This window comes from Mus caroli, unplaced genomic scaffold, assembly GCF_978045245.1.
Source record: "Mus caroli unplaced genomic scaffold, Mus_caroli_1 scaffold_15, whole genome shotgun sequence".
Lineage (NCBI taxonomy): Eukaryota > Metazoa > Chordata > Mammalia > Rodentia > Muridae > Mus > Mus caroli.
Genome location: NW_028227270.1, coordinates 83,294,482 through 83,312,602, shown reverse-complemented (window position 1 = coordinate 83,312,602; position 18,121 = coordinate 83,294,482). Strand labels below are relative to the sequence as shown.

The window sequence follows — 18,121 nt, the reverse complement described above, 5'->3', positions numbered from 1 at the left end:
GCATAGCTGCCCCAAGTCCAGGTTCTGGTTCCTTCCCCGTATGGAGACAGTTTAGGGTCATTCCTTCTACCTCTGGATCTGGGGGTGAAGAAATGAGTGTACAGTGTAAGCAAGTGAGCCGCGTTCTACCTACCCCTTCCTCCCTCAGAGATCCAATAGAGTGCCTTTGTGTTTAGAAGGGAGACCTAGGCCAGAGGAGGCCTGCTAAATACAGCACCAAATTCAAGAAAACAAAACACAGTGCATAGACAGCTCAGGATGTGAAGAAGTGGCCTTCTTGCCTGACAACTGGACAGGGAGAGTAGAATGGAGGGCGCCTTGGGAAAGGTTGCATCCATGTGACCATAGCATTCCAGGAGAGATTAGCCACAGCCGGATGCTGACAAGGGTGCCAGATTGTTTCATTATGGACTGGTTAGTTATCACATTAGCTGCTAATTTTATCTCTCAGCTCAGGAAGTTTGTTTCTCTCACCAATGTGACTGTAATAACTGGGCTCAGAATCCTTTAGCGCAAGCCCTTTCCATCATCACAATGCTCTTTTGCTATTCTGTTCACCTTTAGAAATTAGTAAATCTGCTTCCACAGACCACCATGGTTTGTGGACTTACATTGCAGCGTACACGACAGCACTGCCAGCTCCAAGCTTGGCAGAGGTTAATGATCAACCCTAGAGTCAATATCAGTCAGCCCTGTGTGCCTCCACACAATGTGTGCCTGGTGTCTACTTCAAGGTGACCACAGGATGATTTTATTAAAATATGTCTCCTCAAGTGACTGGCCACTTGGATGTCTAGCTAGAGGTTATTTTGAGACAAGGTCTCACAGTTTTGCCAGACTAACATGAACCTTGAAGGCTCAAGCAATCCCCTGCCTCAGTCTTCTCAGGGACTAAAGCCAGTATCTGGCTGAGGTTTTTTTTTTTTTTTTGTTTGTTTTTTGTTTTTTGTTTTTTTTTTAAATGCACACTAATACAATGTACTGTTGAATCTTTTCCTTATTATAAAAAATCTACATAGTATTGTTAACCTGATGAATTGATAAAAATACCCCAGAGCTTGACTTTTCACTGGAAGTCTTGACCTGTGAGGCATCCTCTTATTGTGCCTCAGAGAGAACTAGAAGTGTACTAGAAGATAACTGGGTGAAGCCAGATTTTTTTTTTTTTTTAATGTCTCTGGGATCTTCAAATTCCTTAGACTCTAAGACAGAATGCTTGACTGGCCTAGTTCTCTGACCCACTTCCACAACCAGAAAGGCGCTTACACTGAGACTCGAGAGAGGGAAGGCAGCTTCAAACAAGACCTCACCACACATCCATCCATCTGGTTCATGGTGCCATTTGTTTTCACAGTCTTTCGGATAGCTTATTCTCATCACCTCTCATGAACGTCACAAGGGTATTGCTTTTCTGTGCCTCAGGGCCAGACTTATAACAGTATCGTGGTTTGGGTGTGGGCCTTTGAACAGCTAGTCTGAGGATTAAGCTGGTGTCAGTACTTCATTGTTCTCTGTTTGGAGCAAGTCCCTTGTCCCTCTGCACTCTAAAGTTTCCTTTTCCAGAAAATGGGATCCCTAATAAGTAGCCATCTCCTAGGGATTACAGAGGGGAAAAAAAACAAGCCTGATGTTGCTATAATTGACTGATCAACATGTGATCAACAATTAGTATTAGCAGTGGAGACCCAAAAACAGTCAAATGAGTTCAGATGAGAAGAATCTCCTCAGAGATACCCAGGACCAGAAAAGGATGTGGAGGTTGGCTAGAGCATCCAGCCTCTCTTCCTCCCTGGCCTCTGATTTCATTTAGCACTAACATCTCCCCTAAATGCTTTCTCTTGACTGGACTTGCCACAGTGTGAGCTCTGCATCCAGGTCTACATGAGTGCTCCATGGAAGTGCTCACGACCGTCTGGTTTAGCCATCAGTGTCTTCTGCGGAGATTTTAAGACAAACAGATCTCAAGAGTTCCCCCCAGTCCTGGCCTAGCATGTTGAGAGTCTAGAAGTTGGTATTGTACCGAGCTCCTGGGTGATCCTGCTGTTTTTGAAAGCCTGGTGACATAATATTCAGCCATCATAATTCCTGATGGCTTCCCAGGGATGAGTCCAGTGCATTTTAGGAACAGAGACAGGAACAGAGACTCATGTCAAAACTCGTGTCTGAGTTTTGTGTGAGTTAGGAGGTAATATTGGACATTCCTTGTGATTTCCCATGAATTACTTGGCAGCAGGAACTTTTAGCAAGTGTCAGTGAAAGAAGTTTGCCCTTTTTGTAGGAAGGTAAGAATATATTGCTTGAAGGAAGCTCGCCCTGTATGTTTTGAAGAAAAATAAAGCGAGCCACCTAACCAAACAGTGAGCTGGGTTTTTGTTTTGGTTTTTGGTTTTTTGTCACCTCGTGTAGAATCTTGAGTCTGGGCTGCCATGCTGACTGGCTTTGATGAGGTCAGAGCTCTTCTTGTTCTTTATTTATGGGCACTGCCAAAAAGATGCTAGCTTTATGGGCAGAGCCTTGTTAGTCCCCCTGAGAGTTACTGCGGGGGCACCAAGGAAGCCTTCCACTGGTGGGATTGACTTTCCTGTTGTATCTCTTTCCCTCTCTTATGTTTCTGAGGGTGCTTCAGACCTGTGATCTTAGCACATGGAAGGTCGTGGCAAGAAAATGGAGATAAGGAAAGCCTAGGCTACTGAAAGGGTTTCAGGCCAACCTGGGCTGCATGGGGCAGCAACAAACACATACGACAAAAGACAATGGTATAGAGCTGGGGTATAAGTGATAAACACCTACTGCCTCATCTGTGCAGAGCACCATGGCTCTGTTTCCTCTTCACCCACCAATGTAGTCTTAGCACAGTATAGCCAGTGTCAATTTTCCCACTTATAAACAAGGAAACTGAGGGCAGATTGGGGAGTGACCTGCACAAACACCTGGGCAGGCTCCAGTGTCATGACTGCAGCTGCTTAGACCCAGCTCTAAGACATGGGCTCATGACAGGAGTGGAAGACACCAGTTCAGTGTGATGGGCAAATCATCCCGTTTTATCCTTGTTTTAGGAAACGAAAGAGGAGAAGTCTTCCTACAACTGTCCCCTATGTGAAAAGATTTGCACCACCCAGCACCAGCTGACCATGCACATCCGTCAGGTTTGCCCCTACTTTTGTATTGTTTTTCACTAACAGGATGCTTTTATTTTAATTAAATTGAATTGTCTAGCAAATTATAAGCTATGTTTAAAATTTAGTGTTTTAGCAATCTTGGGTAATTATGAAGTAATTTTTGTATCTTCTAAGACAGAATGTCCAGGTAACTTATCACTTATATTGATATAATGCTTTTTATTGTTTGTAACAGTATTGACTAAACCTCATAATGAAAGACTATAGTATGGCTCTATATATGTATGTGTGTGGAGGAAGAGGAACAGTCGTGGGGACCTTTACACATAATCTCACACCATGATGACTCTGAGTTCTGTCTGTAGCTTCTGTCCCAGAAGCTACATTGCAGGCATCTGCCACCACACCTGACTTTCCCGCCTTGCCATGTAGTCAGTTGGCTGAAGCCCAAAGTCCTCGTGTCCATTCCTGCCCTTTATTTAAATGGTACCAGTGTACTTCCTGCAGCCGAGGAGCTCCTGGACTTGGGATTGTTTTTCCCTTATCATAGGATGTATCCTTGTCCTCTTATGGCATTGCTGGTTTATGACAGACTGCTGGTGACAGAGAGAACAGTGGGGAATGATGATGCATTAAAGTCCTAAGAAGCTGCTAAATAGTAACGACACCTAGTCACTGAGGAAACTTGGATGTGGATAGAGATTTTCCTTGTCATTTTCAGAAGCAGGAACTACCTCATTCAGGTTTTTGTTCTCTAACAACCAGCTTAAGTCTTCAAACTGGAGGAGGGACTGTGGCCTCCCAGTGTGTGAACACACTATTTGTTTCTCATATTGGCTGTATAGTTAAGACTCCTCCTGTCCAGAGGAGTTCATAATATATGTTAGTTTAACCCATGGACCTGCAAGCTAGTTTTGAGTTTTGCATCAGAGTGGAAAATAATAGAACAAAAAAAGTCATATGCCCATCTTCTAATGCCTTTGGCTCTTTCGAAGACACTGAAAAAGAAACCTGGAGGGTGGGGGTCGGGGGTTGGGAGATGGAGAGACTTCACTGTTTTTTTCTCACAGATCTCCAGATCTGTATTTCCAATGCCATCTTCTCAGTGACCTTTGTACCGATTGCTTCCTGCAGCACAACACAGACACTGGAGGAGCTGACCATTCATGCAGCATCTGTGGGAAGTCGCTGAGCTCGGCCAGCTCCCTGGATCGTCACATGCTGGTGCACTCTGGCGAGAGGCCTTACAAGTGTACAGTGTGTGGTCAGTCTTTCACCACCAATGGGAACATGCACAGGTGGGCGTTGTTCCTTGCTTGGGCGGCTGACTGCACCATTGAGCCATTAGTAGACCTGCCTAAAAGCTCAGAGGGTTCCTGTTGGGTGTTTGTTTGTTTTTTTCTATTTCCCATAGAGAAAAATCTGAGATGATTGTATTCACTTACTCGCACCATCTCAGGGTATCAGAGGCATTGCCTAGGCTAAACCTTTGGCCCTGGAGTTCTTTGGGTGGAACAACCTCATTTCTTTCCCCTGTGCCACTAGGAGCTTCCCTTTGTTAGAGAGGTAGAGGTGGGCAGCTCATTACAACAAAGCACCCTTAGGACAAGGCAGCATCACGGATACAGCTTTTCAGTTTAAACATGTCCTCATAGGCCTACCAGATCTGCCACAGATTTTTCTTTGCGGAGTGGGGAATTCTGGAGCCCTTGATAGTTAAGTGGCCTGGTTCTGAAGCTTCAGAAAGAAGATAAAGCAGGGTGTAAGAACATCTAATAAGTGACAGGAGGTGACTTCCAGGAATGATGTGCACTCAGGAGTGAGACAGGAAATAGAGGCAGGTTTACGCCAAGAAGAGAAGCCATGGGATATGTGTTATGGGGGTAGCATGTGTTTCAGTCAGAGCAGAAACAGCTTTTAAATGTTCTCTTGCTCTTTCAAACAAAAACGTCTTAAGAACATTTTGGGGATGGAGAAGAGACTCAGATTGTCACATTCTCATGGTCAGTGACACAGCAGAATCCAAGTCTCCTCTGGTGTTTGTAAATTTCTGAATCCAGTCCACTTAGTCGGTTTAGGATGAGGATGGGAAAGTATGAATTTAGCAAATAGTTCCCAGCCCATGGTAAGCACTCGGTAAATAGTACCTGCTGTTATTGGGTGTCTGGGTAAGGCTGCAGTCATTTACCACTGGCGAATCTCTGTCTAAGCTTCCACAAGTGAGGCATGCTTCATGAAAGGCCTCCGTATATTATCATTTGATTTATTTTATTTTATGTGTGGAGGTATTTTCTTGTGTAGTACAGATCTCAGTAGTATAAGGTGTCCTGCTATACGTCCACCTCTGCTGCCATTGGGTATCAAAGCAGGAAGTGGACCCTTGCATGTGGTTAATGTACCTACACCACTTTGCATTGTCATTTTACATTAACACATTATTTGACACTGTAGCTTTTTGCTGTTTACCACCGTTGGCCAGTTGACATCACTGACTTCTGTTTCGACCCGTTCCTGCCTCCTCCGTCTGGCTCTCATTTGCTGTTCACCGGCTCCACTCTGAGATGACTTCCTCATCTTCTCCTGCTGAGTAGAGCTCTCTCACTCGCTCTGTGCAGGCAGCTTGACATTGGCATATGGCTGTTTTGGCCTCAACTCTGATGGCTGGTGTTCTCCATTGTACATCACTGATCCTGACCCCAGTTGTTTCTGATTTGGAAATTTCTCATTTTGAGATCATGTCTCTGATTAAATCTTATCCGACATAGTTGCTATTTTTGAGAAGGGCGGTGTCTAGCAGTGTAGCAGTGAAACACAGTGCCCCGTGTGTCGCTGTGTTTGATGTCTTTCCATCTACTCAAAGATTCTTTTCTGCATTGTTTTAAGACAGGGTCTCAATATGTAGCCCTCGCTGGTCTGGAACTCTAAACCAGGTTTGCCTCAGACTCGTACAATATACCTGCTTTTGGGCTCCGCTGAGTCAGTTTCGGTCTATTTCTACTTTCTGGTTGTTTCTCTTCATAGCTAGGAATGAAACCCTAGGGACTCCGTCCATCGCTGAGCCCCAGGCCAGCACTGTCACTCCCACCTTAACAACTGATCCTGTTTCCTGCACCCTTTCTAGGCTTCCTTCTTCACCCTCAGAGTTATTTAGTAGATTCCTTAAGATGTTCTGCTCCCAAGATTATGGGATTTACTGTAGAGATGGCTCCGTTCTTCTTTCCATTCTAGGTGTCACTAATTTCCTGGGTTATCTCTTGAGGTGCACCAGGAGTATAATTCTAAATGGAAGTAAAGTGTGTAGACATTATTGTCTTGTTTCTGATCATAGGAAGAAAGCATTCACCTTGAAGCCCTACCCCTGCTGCTTGTTGTGGGTCTGATATCTTAAATGAAATTTACCAGCTGAAGGAAGTTCCTAACTATTCCACATCTGTTGGATGGTTTTTATCAGGGACGTTAGATTTTGTTAATGATCTCTGTGCTTGTTTTCTGTCGTTGTTTTCTGTCATTCAATCCTGTCCTGTGCTATAGGTCGAAGGATTTCTAATGGTGACAGGCTTGGTTGACTGGTATTTTGATAAATGGTTAGGGCTGTGATCATAATAGATGCCAGTGTGTAGTTTTCTTATGCTGTGTGCTTTTCATGTCAGAATTACTATCAGAAAATGAACCATGGAACATTCTTTTCTCTTTTGGAAAACACTCTGACAAGTTGAGTTGATTTTTGTTGCTGCTGATGGTGGTGGGTACTTTGTTTGGTTGACTGGTTGGTTTGGTTTGGTTTGGGTTTTTTTTTATAAGTTCATTAGTGACCACACCTGAGTTTTTCCTTTTTTTTTTTTTGCAGTTTTCTTCAGATTAGCAGCCAACCTCTTAGATTCCTATTGGCTACATTCTTGAAGAATTCTGACCATTTCATCTCACTAGTCAAAGTATTTGCCACACAGGCTTCCCTTTTAATGATTTTAACCTGTGAGGTCCAAAATTTTGATAACTACACTGTTTTATTTTTTGTTATTGTTTGTGCATTTATTTGTTACTTCATGTGTTGGTGAGTGTGTGTACGGCATGAGTTTTATGTGTACCATGTTTGTGGAGGCCAGAAGGAGTTTGGATCCCCGTGTCATTGTAGTCACAGGCCCCCGTGAGCCAGTGTATAGATGCTGAGAACTGGACCTGGAGTCCTGCAAGGGCAGCAAGCGCTCTGAACCCAGAGCCATCTCTCTAGCCCTAATTATGGGATTTACTGTAGAGATGGCTTTGCTCTAGTTCTACTGACGTTTTCCTCTTTATTTTTTTTTCTATTTCCACAGTTTTGGCCTAAGCATCATTTCACCCTTCCTCTCGCTCTAGGCTCTCTTCTTCCTTTTTCAGGTGTTGTCAAGTATACGATTAGATTGTGGACCTGAAGATATTTTGAATACAGGCAGTAATAACTGCATTTCCATACTTTAGGGCTAGGGGAGTGAAGAGAGGATTCTTGCTGTCTAGAACTGTGTAGGGCAGGCTGGTCTTGAACTCACAGAGCTTTGACTGTCTCTGCCTAGGATTAAAGGTGTGTGCCACCATGTCAGGTGGATACATAAGTTTTGTATACTATATTTTTTTGCCATTTACCTCCATGTATTTTCTAATTTATCTCATGATTTCTTCTTTAATGTATTGGTTATTTAGGAATATGCTGTTCTAGCCTACAAATATGTCTTCCCAGATTTCTCCCAATTACTGATTTAAGGTCATAATGCTACATTTATTTTGTCTTTTCTGCCAAAACTTGTAAATGCTGGGTTAAAAGAATATTTGACTTTTGCTAATCAATCACAAAGTCATTACTACCTTCATTTGTTGGCAGAGCTGTATTTTTGGGAAAAAATGTCAAAATATTCACAAAAATGTGTCAGAGTGGAGCTAGATGTATTTGCATGGGTGGATCCATTCCAGGATCTGAGACTTTGGTGTGAGCTGGGACCTCTCGTAAGCACAGATCTGAGCCACACTGAGCAGGAGCCACAACTGCCCTGGGATGTGTGAGGGAATTAGAACAGGGGTGATACTGAGGTTCTGATAAACATGGTTAGAGGAAAGCAGTCAACTGAGAAGCTGGTATTTGAGACCAGAGTGCTGCCCTGCATTTCTCTTGGAATGATTGTCTGTATTTCAGTTGCTGTTGTCATTACATGGACTTAGCAGGCTGTTCCGTGTTTCTCCGAGGAAGAGAGGGAAGGATACAGTGTCACTGAGAACACTGCCTTCCCCTCCTGCTCTGAAGGCTGTGTGTGTGATGTGCCTCCATGAATACATTGGCCTTGCAGGTGAACTCTGACCTCCCGGCGGTTGCCTGTGAGAGGAGTCTAGGCTCCATTCCAGGATTTTTTTATTTTTTTTTTTTGCACCTGGGGTGGGGGTATGGGGTTGACAGATCTCAACACAAACTCTAAGGATCAAGAGTTCAGGGTATTCTTAGCAGATATTGAGGTGCCTTTAATGGAATACTCCTCTCTTTTCTTTGGTCACTAGCTATTTTGGAATGTGTTGGTTAACCTTGTTTTTAAGGCTGCTCAGTCCCTTATCTGTATGATTGTTACATTAGTAAAATAAACACAGTGAGCTAGCATACTAAATACTAAACTGTTATGGGTAGTCACATTGACAGTTGCTTCGCAGCAACCATAGAGCCTGTATTTCTTAGACTTTGATTACACTGAGTAAATTGACATGGTTTGTTTTGTGTATGGATGTGTGTGGGTCAGTTACTCATTGACTATCCAGTATGCTGTCCAGGACTCTAGGGCTCATGCCATCTTCCTGGCACCTCCCAGGTACTAATATTACGTATGCATAACAGGACGCCCAACATAGTATGCTATCTTAAAACTAAAAGTAGATAGAGTAAAGAAATTATGAGAAAGCTTAGGGAAAAGAGGGTTTTTGTTTTGTTTTTTTTTTGTTTGTTTGGTTGGTTGGTTTTTTTGAGACAGGGTTTCTGTGTATAGCCCTGGCTGTCCCGGAACTCACTCTGTAGACCAGGCTGGCCTCCAACTCAGAAATCCACCTGCCTCTGCCTCCCGAGTGCTGGGATTAAAGGCGTGTACCACCACGCCGGCGGGAAAAGAGTTTTTGAATAAAGTATTATCATATGTTGTTCCTATCCTATCCTATAAGTGCTCATGCTGTTGAAGTTGGAGAATGTGTGTGTGTAGTGCTATATTCTTACGGATTTTTACATAAGCTGGTGGAGGCCCGAGATTGTCAGGTACCTTCTTCAGGCCCTGACTTGCTCTTTACCTTACTTTTTGGCACAGGTCTCCATGAACCTGGAGCTCACCGATCCAACTAGGCTATCTGGCCCAGCCAGTGAGCTTCAGGGACCTGCCTCTCTCTTCCTCCTCAGTACTGGACCTGCCAGTGTGCCCTGCCAGACTCGGCTCTGTCTGTGGATGCTGGGGATCCAAGCTCAGGTCCTGCTCTTGTCCAGCAAGCAGTTATCAGCTAGATCTTCTCCCCAGGTCCCTAGAACTACCCTATTCCAAACCTATAGCTTGGTTTGTGAGGAGAATAAGAGTCTCCTGTCAAATACGGAAAATAATTTACAGAACCCTCACTATGGCTCCAGCTTCTGACTTTCCCAAATGCTTTATCAGATGCGTGTCATCCTTGCGCAGGGGCCATGCTAATCTTCTCTGTATCGTTCCAATTTTAGTATATGTGCTGCCGAAGCGAGCACATCAGATGCTCTCATGTTGAAAATTTGGATTAAACAGTGCATGCCTTCCAAATCAAACTTGGGAAACCAAGCCAGAACACACCCTCCAGGTGAGGCCAATGTAGGGGAAAGGGCACCAAGCTCTGGCACTTGCAAAAGTTGTTCCAGAAGCCTTCAGTGGCAGAGCCGTGAAGGAATGAGGTGACTTTTTAGTGGAGTATTTCTCTCTTCTTTGGCCACGAGCTGTTTTCTGAAGGTGTTGGTTATCCCAGTTTCAAAGGCTGTTCACTCAGTCCCTTCTCTGTATGATTGATAGTGAAATAAACACAGTGAGCTAGCATACTAAACTCTTATGGGGTAGTCTCTTGAAAGAGGGGATGGGGGCAGACCTTGTATGAAATGTCTATAAAATGACTCCTCTTTTTAAAAGATTGTAAAAGTAAAACCCTGCAGACCATAATTGCCTTTGCAGAGAGGGAAACCCAATCCCATTTTGCTCCTCGTGTCCCACACTTTAAGCTATAAAGCATTGCAGATGTTTATTAGGCTTAACGAGATGCTGAAGACTGATGGGTGCTCTCGAGGCAGCCTTCCTATTTACTCTGAAACACAGGTCATAGAACGGGGAAAGGGGAAATCCTAGAGCCATCGCCTACTTGCCATGAACTGATGAGATGTGCATGGTTTTTTTACCATTGACCCCAAAGATGCTGATGGATAGGAACAGAGCCTTATGTGTCCCCGTTATACTTAAAGAAAATCTGAGCTCCACAGAAGTGTGAGCACAGGAGCTCTGGATTCAGCATGCTTCTCTCCTATGCTTGAGCGGAGCCTGCCGATGGCTATCTGGAACAGGGGTCAGCACTAATCCAGAAAAGGAGCAGAGGTGAGCCACTGTCTACAGAGGACAACCACTTCTTCACTCTCCATCCCCACCAAGAGGAAGAGCCCCATGAAATTCTCCCATAGTCATATCTATTTCTTAGGACATCCTGTAACGAATCCTGATACTTGCTGCTCTCAAGTGTGGAGGAAACCATGCAAAGGTTCAGCCAGTCCCGTCTCCAAATTACCTGTTCACTCTGCCACCATGTTCCTCTGCGGGAAGGAAGGTGCCAGGCAAGAGATTAGGTCCAGGACAAAAACCTGTGGGCCATTCCACCAAGAACAGATTGTAAAGTCTTGTTTCCCTAGAAACATCCCCTGCCTGTTCTTGTTTGTTTGAGATATGGTTTTTCATGGCCACCCAGGCCGGCCCCAAATATCTAGGCTCTTAGTTATCCCTCCACCTTTCCCTCCCAAGTAGCTAGAAGTAAGTAAGACACCTGACCTTGACCTTGACATAGTTCTAAACAAGAAGAAAAAACATTTTAAAAGTCATTTACAGTGAAGGAACCTATTTTGAGGAAACAAGATCAGTTAAAAGGGAATTGCTTCAGGGAACTGGACACCTTAATACCTTTAATTCCACGTAGAAGAGGGTACATCAATAGTTGGGCACGTGGTGTGCACCTCCTAAGCCCAGCAGCGGAGGCTAAATCAGAGGATCTCAGAGATGCGTGCGCATCAGCCTAGGCTAAGGAGTGGGACCCTGTCTCAACATAAAACAGACAAAAAGAGTACATACCTGAATATTCTGTAAATTTACATGTAGTGCTTTACTGAGGTTATCAAGGAGTTCCTGTGGGGTTTTAATTATGTATACACAACAATATTAGCAGCACTGAATATATGTAAATACATACCATCACACACACATGTGTGTGTGTGTGCGTGTGTGTATATGTATGTATATATTATATGTGTGTGTGTATATATATATATACACACACACACAACACATATATAAAATGTGTTGAGTATTTGGTGAGTGGTAGTTTTATGGTGATAGTATTAAGTTTCATCAGCATATCTAATATTTTATATTCAAGTAAACACACCTCTGGTACAGTTTAGAGGGCTTTCTTAAAGACTGAAACTTCTAACCAGGGGAGAAAAAAAAACCAAAAATATTTGTGCATTCTAATCCTTGCTTCCCCCCCTTAATATGCTTTGTGTCCTATTGAGAGTCCATGTGACTCTGTGGCCTGTTGCTTTCCCTGGACAATGACATTTATGAATGTGTTCACCATAGAAGAATGTCTTTAAGTCATCAATTTCTCCCTAATTATATTATGAAACTTTCAACAGATAGCACTAGGTTGTATATAAAACTTTCCCGTTTGATCATATTTAAACCTTTTCCTCCTTTGCTGACACCTCAGTGACGGGCCATGTCTGAGACTCGAAGACTTTCATAAATGTGACATTTGGTGGACTGACTACTTCTGCAGCCTCTCATCAGCCTTCCTTCCGTTCGGGATTTCTGTTAGAGGAGGCTCCATGGCCTGGCCGTCACAGGCTCACATTAGTTGCTTAACAACTTGTTCCCAGATACTTCCCCTTAAGTATTTAGTCCAGCAGCCTCTTCTGCATGCCAGATCAGCTCACGGTTTTGCGAAAAGAGGAAACCGACCTGAGCCTAAGTGTAGAGTAGTGTTTTGCAGGGAAGCTAAGTGCTAGCTGCCTAAGTCTCCATCTTAGATCATGCAAATCCCCATTGCCATCTCAAGGCATCTTTTCTGCGTATTCTGTAATGTGTTTATGTTTAGTGTGGGGTGTGGGTCTGCATTGAGCTCTTACATGATATTCTGTGGCTCCTTTCAGCGCTTGGACTTTGTAGTTGAGAATTCTGCATGTTGTTGAACACTACTATTATTCTCCAAAAAAGAGTAGGCGAGAGTGGCCTATTGCTTGATTTTAATATTCAAATAAGATCAAATGCAGGAGAATGCATCAAAGCAGATGCTAGCTCATGTCAATTGAGTCTCTTGAGTAGGAGTTTAGAGATTGTGTTTTCTCTTTCACTGTGGTTTTTCCCTCTCTATTATACTTTAAAGGTTCACCACAGTTTCATTTTCAAGAGAATAATTTAAAAGTGTACTTGTGCCTGGTGCTTATTTTTTATTTCTTTCTGAAAGACCAGTTTGAGTTCAGTGAGTTGGAAGGGAGGGAAAGATCTCATAAAACTGTCCGTTCACGGGGTGTTAAATAGCAGTCCGGCCTCTTCTCCTAGTGCCGCTTCTCATTTGGTTCGTAATCCTTTATCACTTGGTTGGCTGGATGCTAATATTTTTAACAACCTTTCTTCTGTTCTGGCAGTGGGAATGTTTATCTATTCATCTTCTTTTGGAGATGAAATAAATACCAAAGTTTTCTCTGAGATGCAGGCAGTGTGATGTTTTTGACATATTTTGTTAAAATATTTCAAAAGCTTAATCATACTGGGTGAAACTAGTGGAAGGCATCAAAACCCAGAGCATCATGCTTGCCCACACTTGAACAGCCCAGTGGTTATGAGAGCTGAGAACTAGGTCACAGCAAGGAAGTGATAGGTGTGTTGGGAGCAGGATAAGAAATGAACAGTCTAGCATCATCTCTTCTACTGGGTCATTGGCCCAGACATGGGTGTGTGTCCTGTCCAGTGTTATAACAGGAAATTAGCAACATGAAGTAGGATTCTGATTTCCAGCTCTGGATCACAGATGGAGACCTGCAAGTGTGCCGGCTGCACTTCCCTGGGCTTTCTGCCTCACTGTTTTCTACCTTTGTGTAAATATCCAGCCTGTCCAACCAGTTTGGGCTGCGCAAGCTGGTGCTAGCAAACACTGAAGCGTGCCCACTCCACAGCCAGCCTTTCTCTGACTTGTTAAGGAAGGCAACGTCTATTTCCCTCACCCCCTTCAATGAGGAAATGAGCTAGCAGCAAGAAAACCTTTGCCTGTGTGTGTGGCACGGAATCGCCATCTCTCCTTTGGTGCTGGTGTGCCCCCCTTGAACTGTTCTTTACTGCTCTGAGGGTTTGGAGTGCTGTACAGCGTGGTTATTGGCCTTCAGGGGAGATTTTCTATTTTCCTCCGGTCAGATTCTGTTTCATAATGGGCTCAGAGGGTGTCAGCAGTTCGTTCTTAGGTTCCAGGTTTATGTAACCCAGCCTCACTCTGGGGGAGCTGCAGCCAGCTCTACAGGTGAGAAAACTGAGGGCCAAGATTAGAACCTGCTCTTCAGAGGCCCCCTCCCTTCTCCGCTGGCCGAATTAGAACAGCGAGGTTCTTCCCTCAAAGCACAGCATTTGATTGTGTCATCTGTGGAAAGCACAGGCCATCTGTGCTGCACACCTGCCCCATTTAAGATAAAAGGCAGCCATGAGTGCTGCAGTCACGGAGAAGGAGCTCTGGTGGTTTTGTCGGATGATGAGTCTCTGAGCTCATTTGTCTTCTTCCTCCTGGTCCAGATTCCTCCTACTTCCTCTGATGTTTCTCATGGTCTTGAATGGTACAAGGTGTCCCCAGATGGTGGAGACCTCTCTACTACCATTGTCTTCCCCTCCACCCACAATAGTGCTCTCCGCTTTTTCCTTTGGGCATGAGGTGACCGTCTTGAAGGGCCCAACCGAAGTGTTTCTTGTTCCTCTTCTGGAAGGGCTGGGGAGTGGCAAACATTGATTCATCATTGGCTTACTCTGAAGATGGTTATCTTTGCCTCCTCCACAAAAGGAAGATGAGAGAATGAGGAGGTTCTGACATCTTTCAGAAACCTAAGAAGAACCTCCTGTCAGGCTGAGGTGACAAATGGTCTCAGTGACTTGAGCATTCCATTCTACCATGAAACGTAGGTTTGGGCTTGGTTTGACACTGTTATTTTAGCCCTTGCTGCAGACAGTCTTTCTCTGTGATGAAGCTGGCAGTAAATTCCCATAGAGGTAATGGCTCTGAGCCAGTGGGGCCACTTTGAGAGTAGTGACTTCATTTGGGGCCCCATCACCTGAGTCTCATTTTCAAGACAAGACTGCCTATAGGTAGGTGTGTACTTTGGACTGCAGGTTATAGGGGGAAGTTAAGGAAAATGGAGTTTAGCTTATCGAAGAAACTGCCTGAAGTAGAGATGGAATTTGATGAATAATATTGCTTGACTAGTAAAAAGAGCCTCTGGTGTCTTTGTTTTTCAAGAATAAGTTATTTTTGTTTGTGGGTTTCTTTTTCTTTTTTTTTAGACAGGGTTTACCTCCCAGGCTGGCCTTAAACTCCTGGCCTCAGCATCCCTGGTAGCTAGAACAAAAGGCATTGGCCTCAACTGGACAAGTGTGCAGAAAGAATGTATACAAAAGGTAGTAACTGAGAAATTACTTTAGGGGAAAAGTATAGGCAATAGGGGATTAAGTAGTATATGGAGTCAAAGGCCTAGCTGTTAGAGCCCTATCTAGAGAGAAGATTGACATGTCCTGGTTATGAGTCAGGACAGCAAGAGAGAGCTAGCTGTTGCAGCCAGCCACTCAGTGCAGGCTGAGGGAGCTGTACTTTCTAAGGCGACAGATGACAGCCAGAGGATGCCATCCACCTCTCTTTGAAAGCCACTGCAGGAAGGGGAAGGAGAAGAATGTAAGAGCCAAAGTCATTTGTGTCCCCAAAGGATAACTGGAACATGGAGGGAAAAAAAATACCTCTCAAGTATTGGAATCGCAGCTCATTTCTTCAGGGAGGAAGTATTTGTTTTGGGTCTTACTCAGAACCAAGAAAGAAAAGAAATCGTCGGTCAGTGGATAGATGAGGATTGCGTTTTCTAATAATCTTTTGAAGAAACATGACACAGGAGACCAGAAATTAGTGGTCCAGCCTGCTCGGATGAGACTCTGAATTTAGGATGAGAGATTGGCCCTGAGCTGACAACGTAGTTCCTGGAAATATTTATTAATAAGGAATGTGAAAGCAGTGCATGCCTACTTTGAAGTAAGATTCTCCATCCTAAATAAAGTTGATCTTTCCTTCTATACTGGCACCATCAGAGTACCCTCGACTTTGGGGTCGTGTTACCTTAGTATTGTGGGGAAAGTGAGTCTCAGGAAAGCAGCCTGCGATCATGGAAGATGCGGTCTCTGCAGGAGATGTCGGAATGAATACATTTCAATCTTAGGACTAGGGTCAGTTTCACCTTGTTACAGCCTCCACGGGGCCACACAGTCCTATGAAAGGACCTGGACTTACCTGGTGGGTGGGTTTACTATGTGCAGGGCATTTTACCCAAGCACCAGAGATGCTCTGGGAGCAGCCAGCCAAGACATTCCCACAGAGAGCCTGCAGACAGAAAGAAGGGTTTTGCCTCATGCCCTGCTGACTCCTAGACGTTTCTGAGAACGCTGCTGGTTGGGTCAGTCAGCACGGCGGCTTACACATCATCAGATCTTCCTCCACACCCTGGCATGGCTGATGTGACCTGCCTTCTGGACAAGCATGACTGAACATGAACAACACCTTCTAGTAAGGCGGCAGCATTGCCGTAACGGGTGGGGCACCCTGAGACCATCTTGCCATTCCTCTTCCAGCTGTCTTCTCCGTCTTCATGCTCCAGCCCCCTCTTCCGCGCACAGAACTTGACTGACATTGCAAGCATCACTCACAGCATTCCTCCCTAAACTCCTTCCCTAGGCATTTGTTACAAAAGCAAATACAAATCTTTGTAGAGACATGCTCTTCTGCAGTCAGAAATGCAGGCTGTAGCTGAGATGCTCCTTAGCTCTAGTCACCCCTTCTTGGCTTATCACAACAAAGTGCTGTGTGGAGGGCAAGAAAAGCTAGCACTGGGTAGATGGCGTATCTATCACCAGATTGCCAGAAACCTGTTTGAACCAGTTAACTTGAGTATTGAAGAGGTGACTCTAGAGGTCTGTGTAGTGTTGGGGTGACCTTTCTTGTAATGTCATTTGCTCAGAGTATCAAATGCTTCAGCCCCTCCACTAATACACCTATGAGGAAATTAAGTCTTGAAAGCTAACAAATACTGGAAATATCTAGCTCTCTCCTGAGCACTATCCTTCTGATGTAAATTAGATGTGGGAGGCTTAATGAACGCCACTTAACTGGGTGTGTGTGTATGTGATTGGGGGGAGACAGAGAAAGAATGGGTTCTTTCCTGTGAGTTCCCAGATCAAACTCAGGCTGTTATCCTTTTCAAACATGTCTTCCCATCATACGTCTACCGGAACATAGGTAAAGACAGCAGAAGCTCTAGAAGCGCGCAGGTTAGCTAGTCAGACAGATACAGCAGTGAGCAAGAAGAGATCTCACTCTGAATGCGATGGAAGGTGAGGGCCGATTCAAGGTTCTCCTCTGACTATGACGTGTGTTGTCACGCCTGTGCCTTCCACACATGTGTGTTCTCACACCTGTGCCTCCACACTCTCATGGACTCACACATTCTCAACCAGAACAAGTCTGTGCAGTTAGGGTCATGGATGTATGTGTATTTAAAATTCCTATCTGTGATACTCAGTTATGGCTCAAAAAGATGATTATCAGTTTTCTCGTCAACTTAGCACTGTTTTATAAGACCATCATTTTTGTCAATCAAGAAAATGAAAAAGTATCAGTGATGTTGCTCAAGGGAAGAGCAGAGAAGGCCTGTTATGAAGCTGATTGAAGGACTCTTGGGTATCTTAGTTCAAAACACACTGGGAATGAGTGTGTTAGCTGAGCACTGGCTCAGCAGAAGCAAATTTGCCTACTTTTCTGTCATCTTCACTGGGCCATGTGTTACAGTCACATGCTCTGTACTCTTAAGATTTGTTTAAATGTGTGTTTGCTGAGTCCAGTGTGGGATGGTTGTTGCTTAGCACATATTCTTGAGATCAGCTAGGGACCTATATGATTTTTCAGACTTGTGTGCAGTATTTGGTGGGCTACAGTGTTTTAGTTATGGAGAGAGAACTTGGAAAAATGACGTGCTATAATCCTCCTGTGCTGTCTGAAGAGCTGTCCTGTGGGAAATAGTGTAAACCAGCACTGTGTTGCCTGTGAAGACAAACGGCCGCTTACAGCAAGGGAGGAACCTCACAGTGGTGTGGTGGAGACAGAGCTTGCCACTGAGAACAGCAGGTGAAGTTAGAGAAATCCCTGTGGCTGGAAGCACACAGGTGAAACTGGGGGATGCACACTGTGATCCACTAGGCTGGAGAGAGATTTCATGTGCTGCATGTGCAGCTGTGGAATGTATCAGTGGACTTCGGCCTCATTGGCCTTCACTGGTTTGAGGTATATGGACGTTAGATAAAATCAAGGAAGAGAACGGACTCTGGCCTTTTAAGGACAGGAAGTAAGAGTTTTGTCTTTCCCACCCGTCCTTGCTGCCATGCCAAGCTGATAGGAAAAGGCCATTACTGGCTCATTGGATTGGCCCATCCATGTCCTATAAACCTTTGGAAGGATGC

At 44.4% G+C, this 18,121-nt stretch overlaps 1 protein-coding gene and 1 non-coding gene across 11 annotated transcripts in view; one reads left to right on the top strand and one right to left on the bottom strand.

Moving 5' to 3' along the window:
- The window catches only part of Rreb1 (ras responsive element binding protein 1), a 177,320-nt gene that overhangs the window by 119,803 nt on the left and 39,396 nt on the right, over window positions 1-18,121 (top strand). For all 10 annotated transcript variants that reach the window (XM_029468436.2, XM_029468435.2, XM_085831171.1 and 7 more), the window contains 2 exons: window positions 3,057-3,146; window positions 4,254-4,417. In XM_029468436.2, the coding sequence (XP_029324296.1) occupies window positions 3,057-3,146; window positions 4,254-4,417 (254 nt within the window). The remainder of the gene's footprint in view (window positions 1-3,056; window positions 3,147-4,253; window positions 4,418-18,121) is intronic.
- On the bottom strand, window positions 9,737-9,843 carry LOC115029185 (U6 spliceosomal RNA). Its single transcript, XR_003834739.1, has one exon. It is a non-coding gene; the product is annotated as a U6 spliceosomal RNA (small nuclear RNA).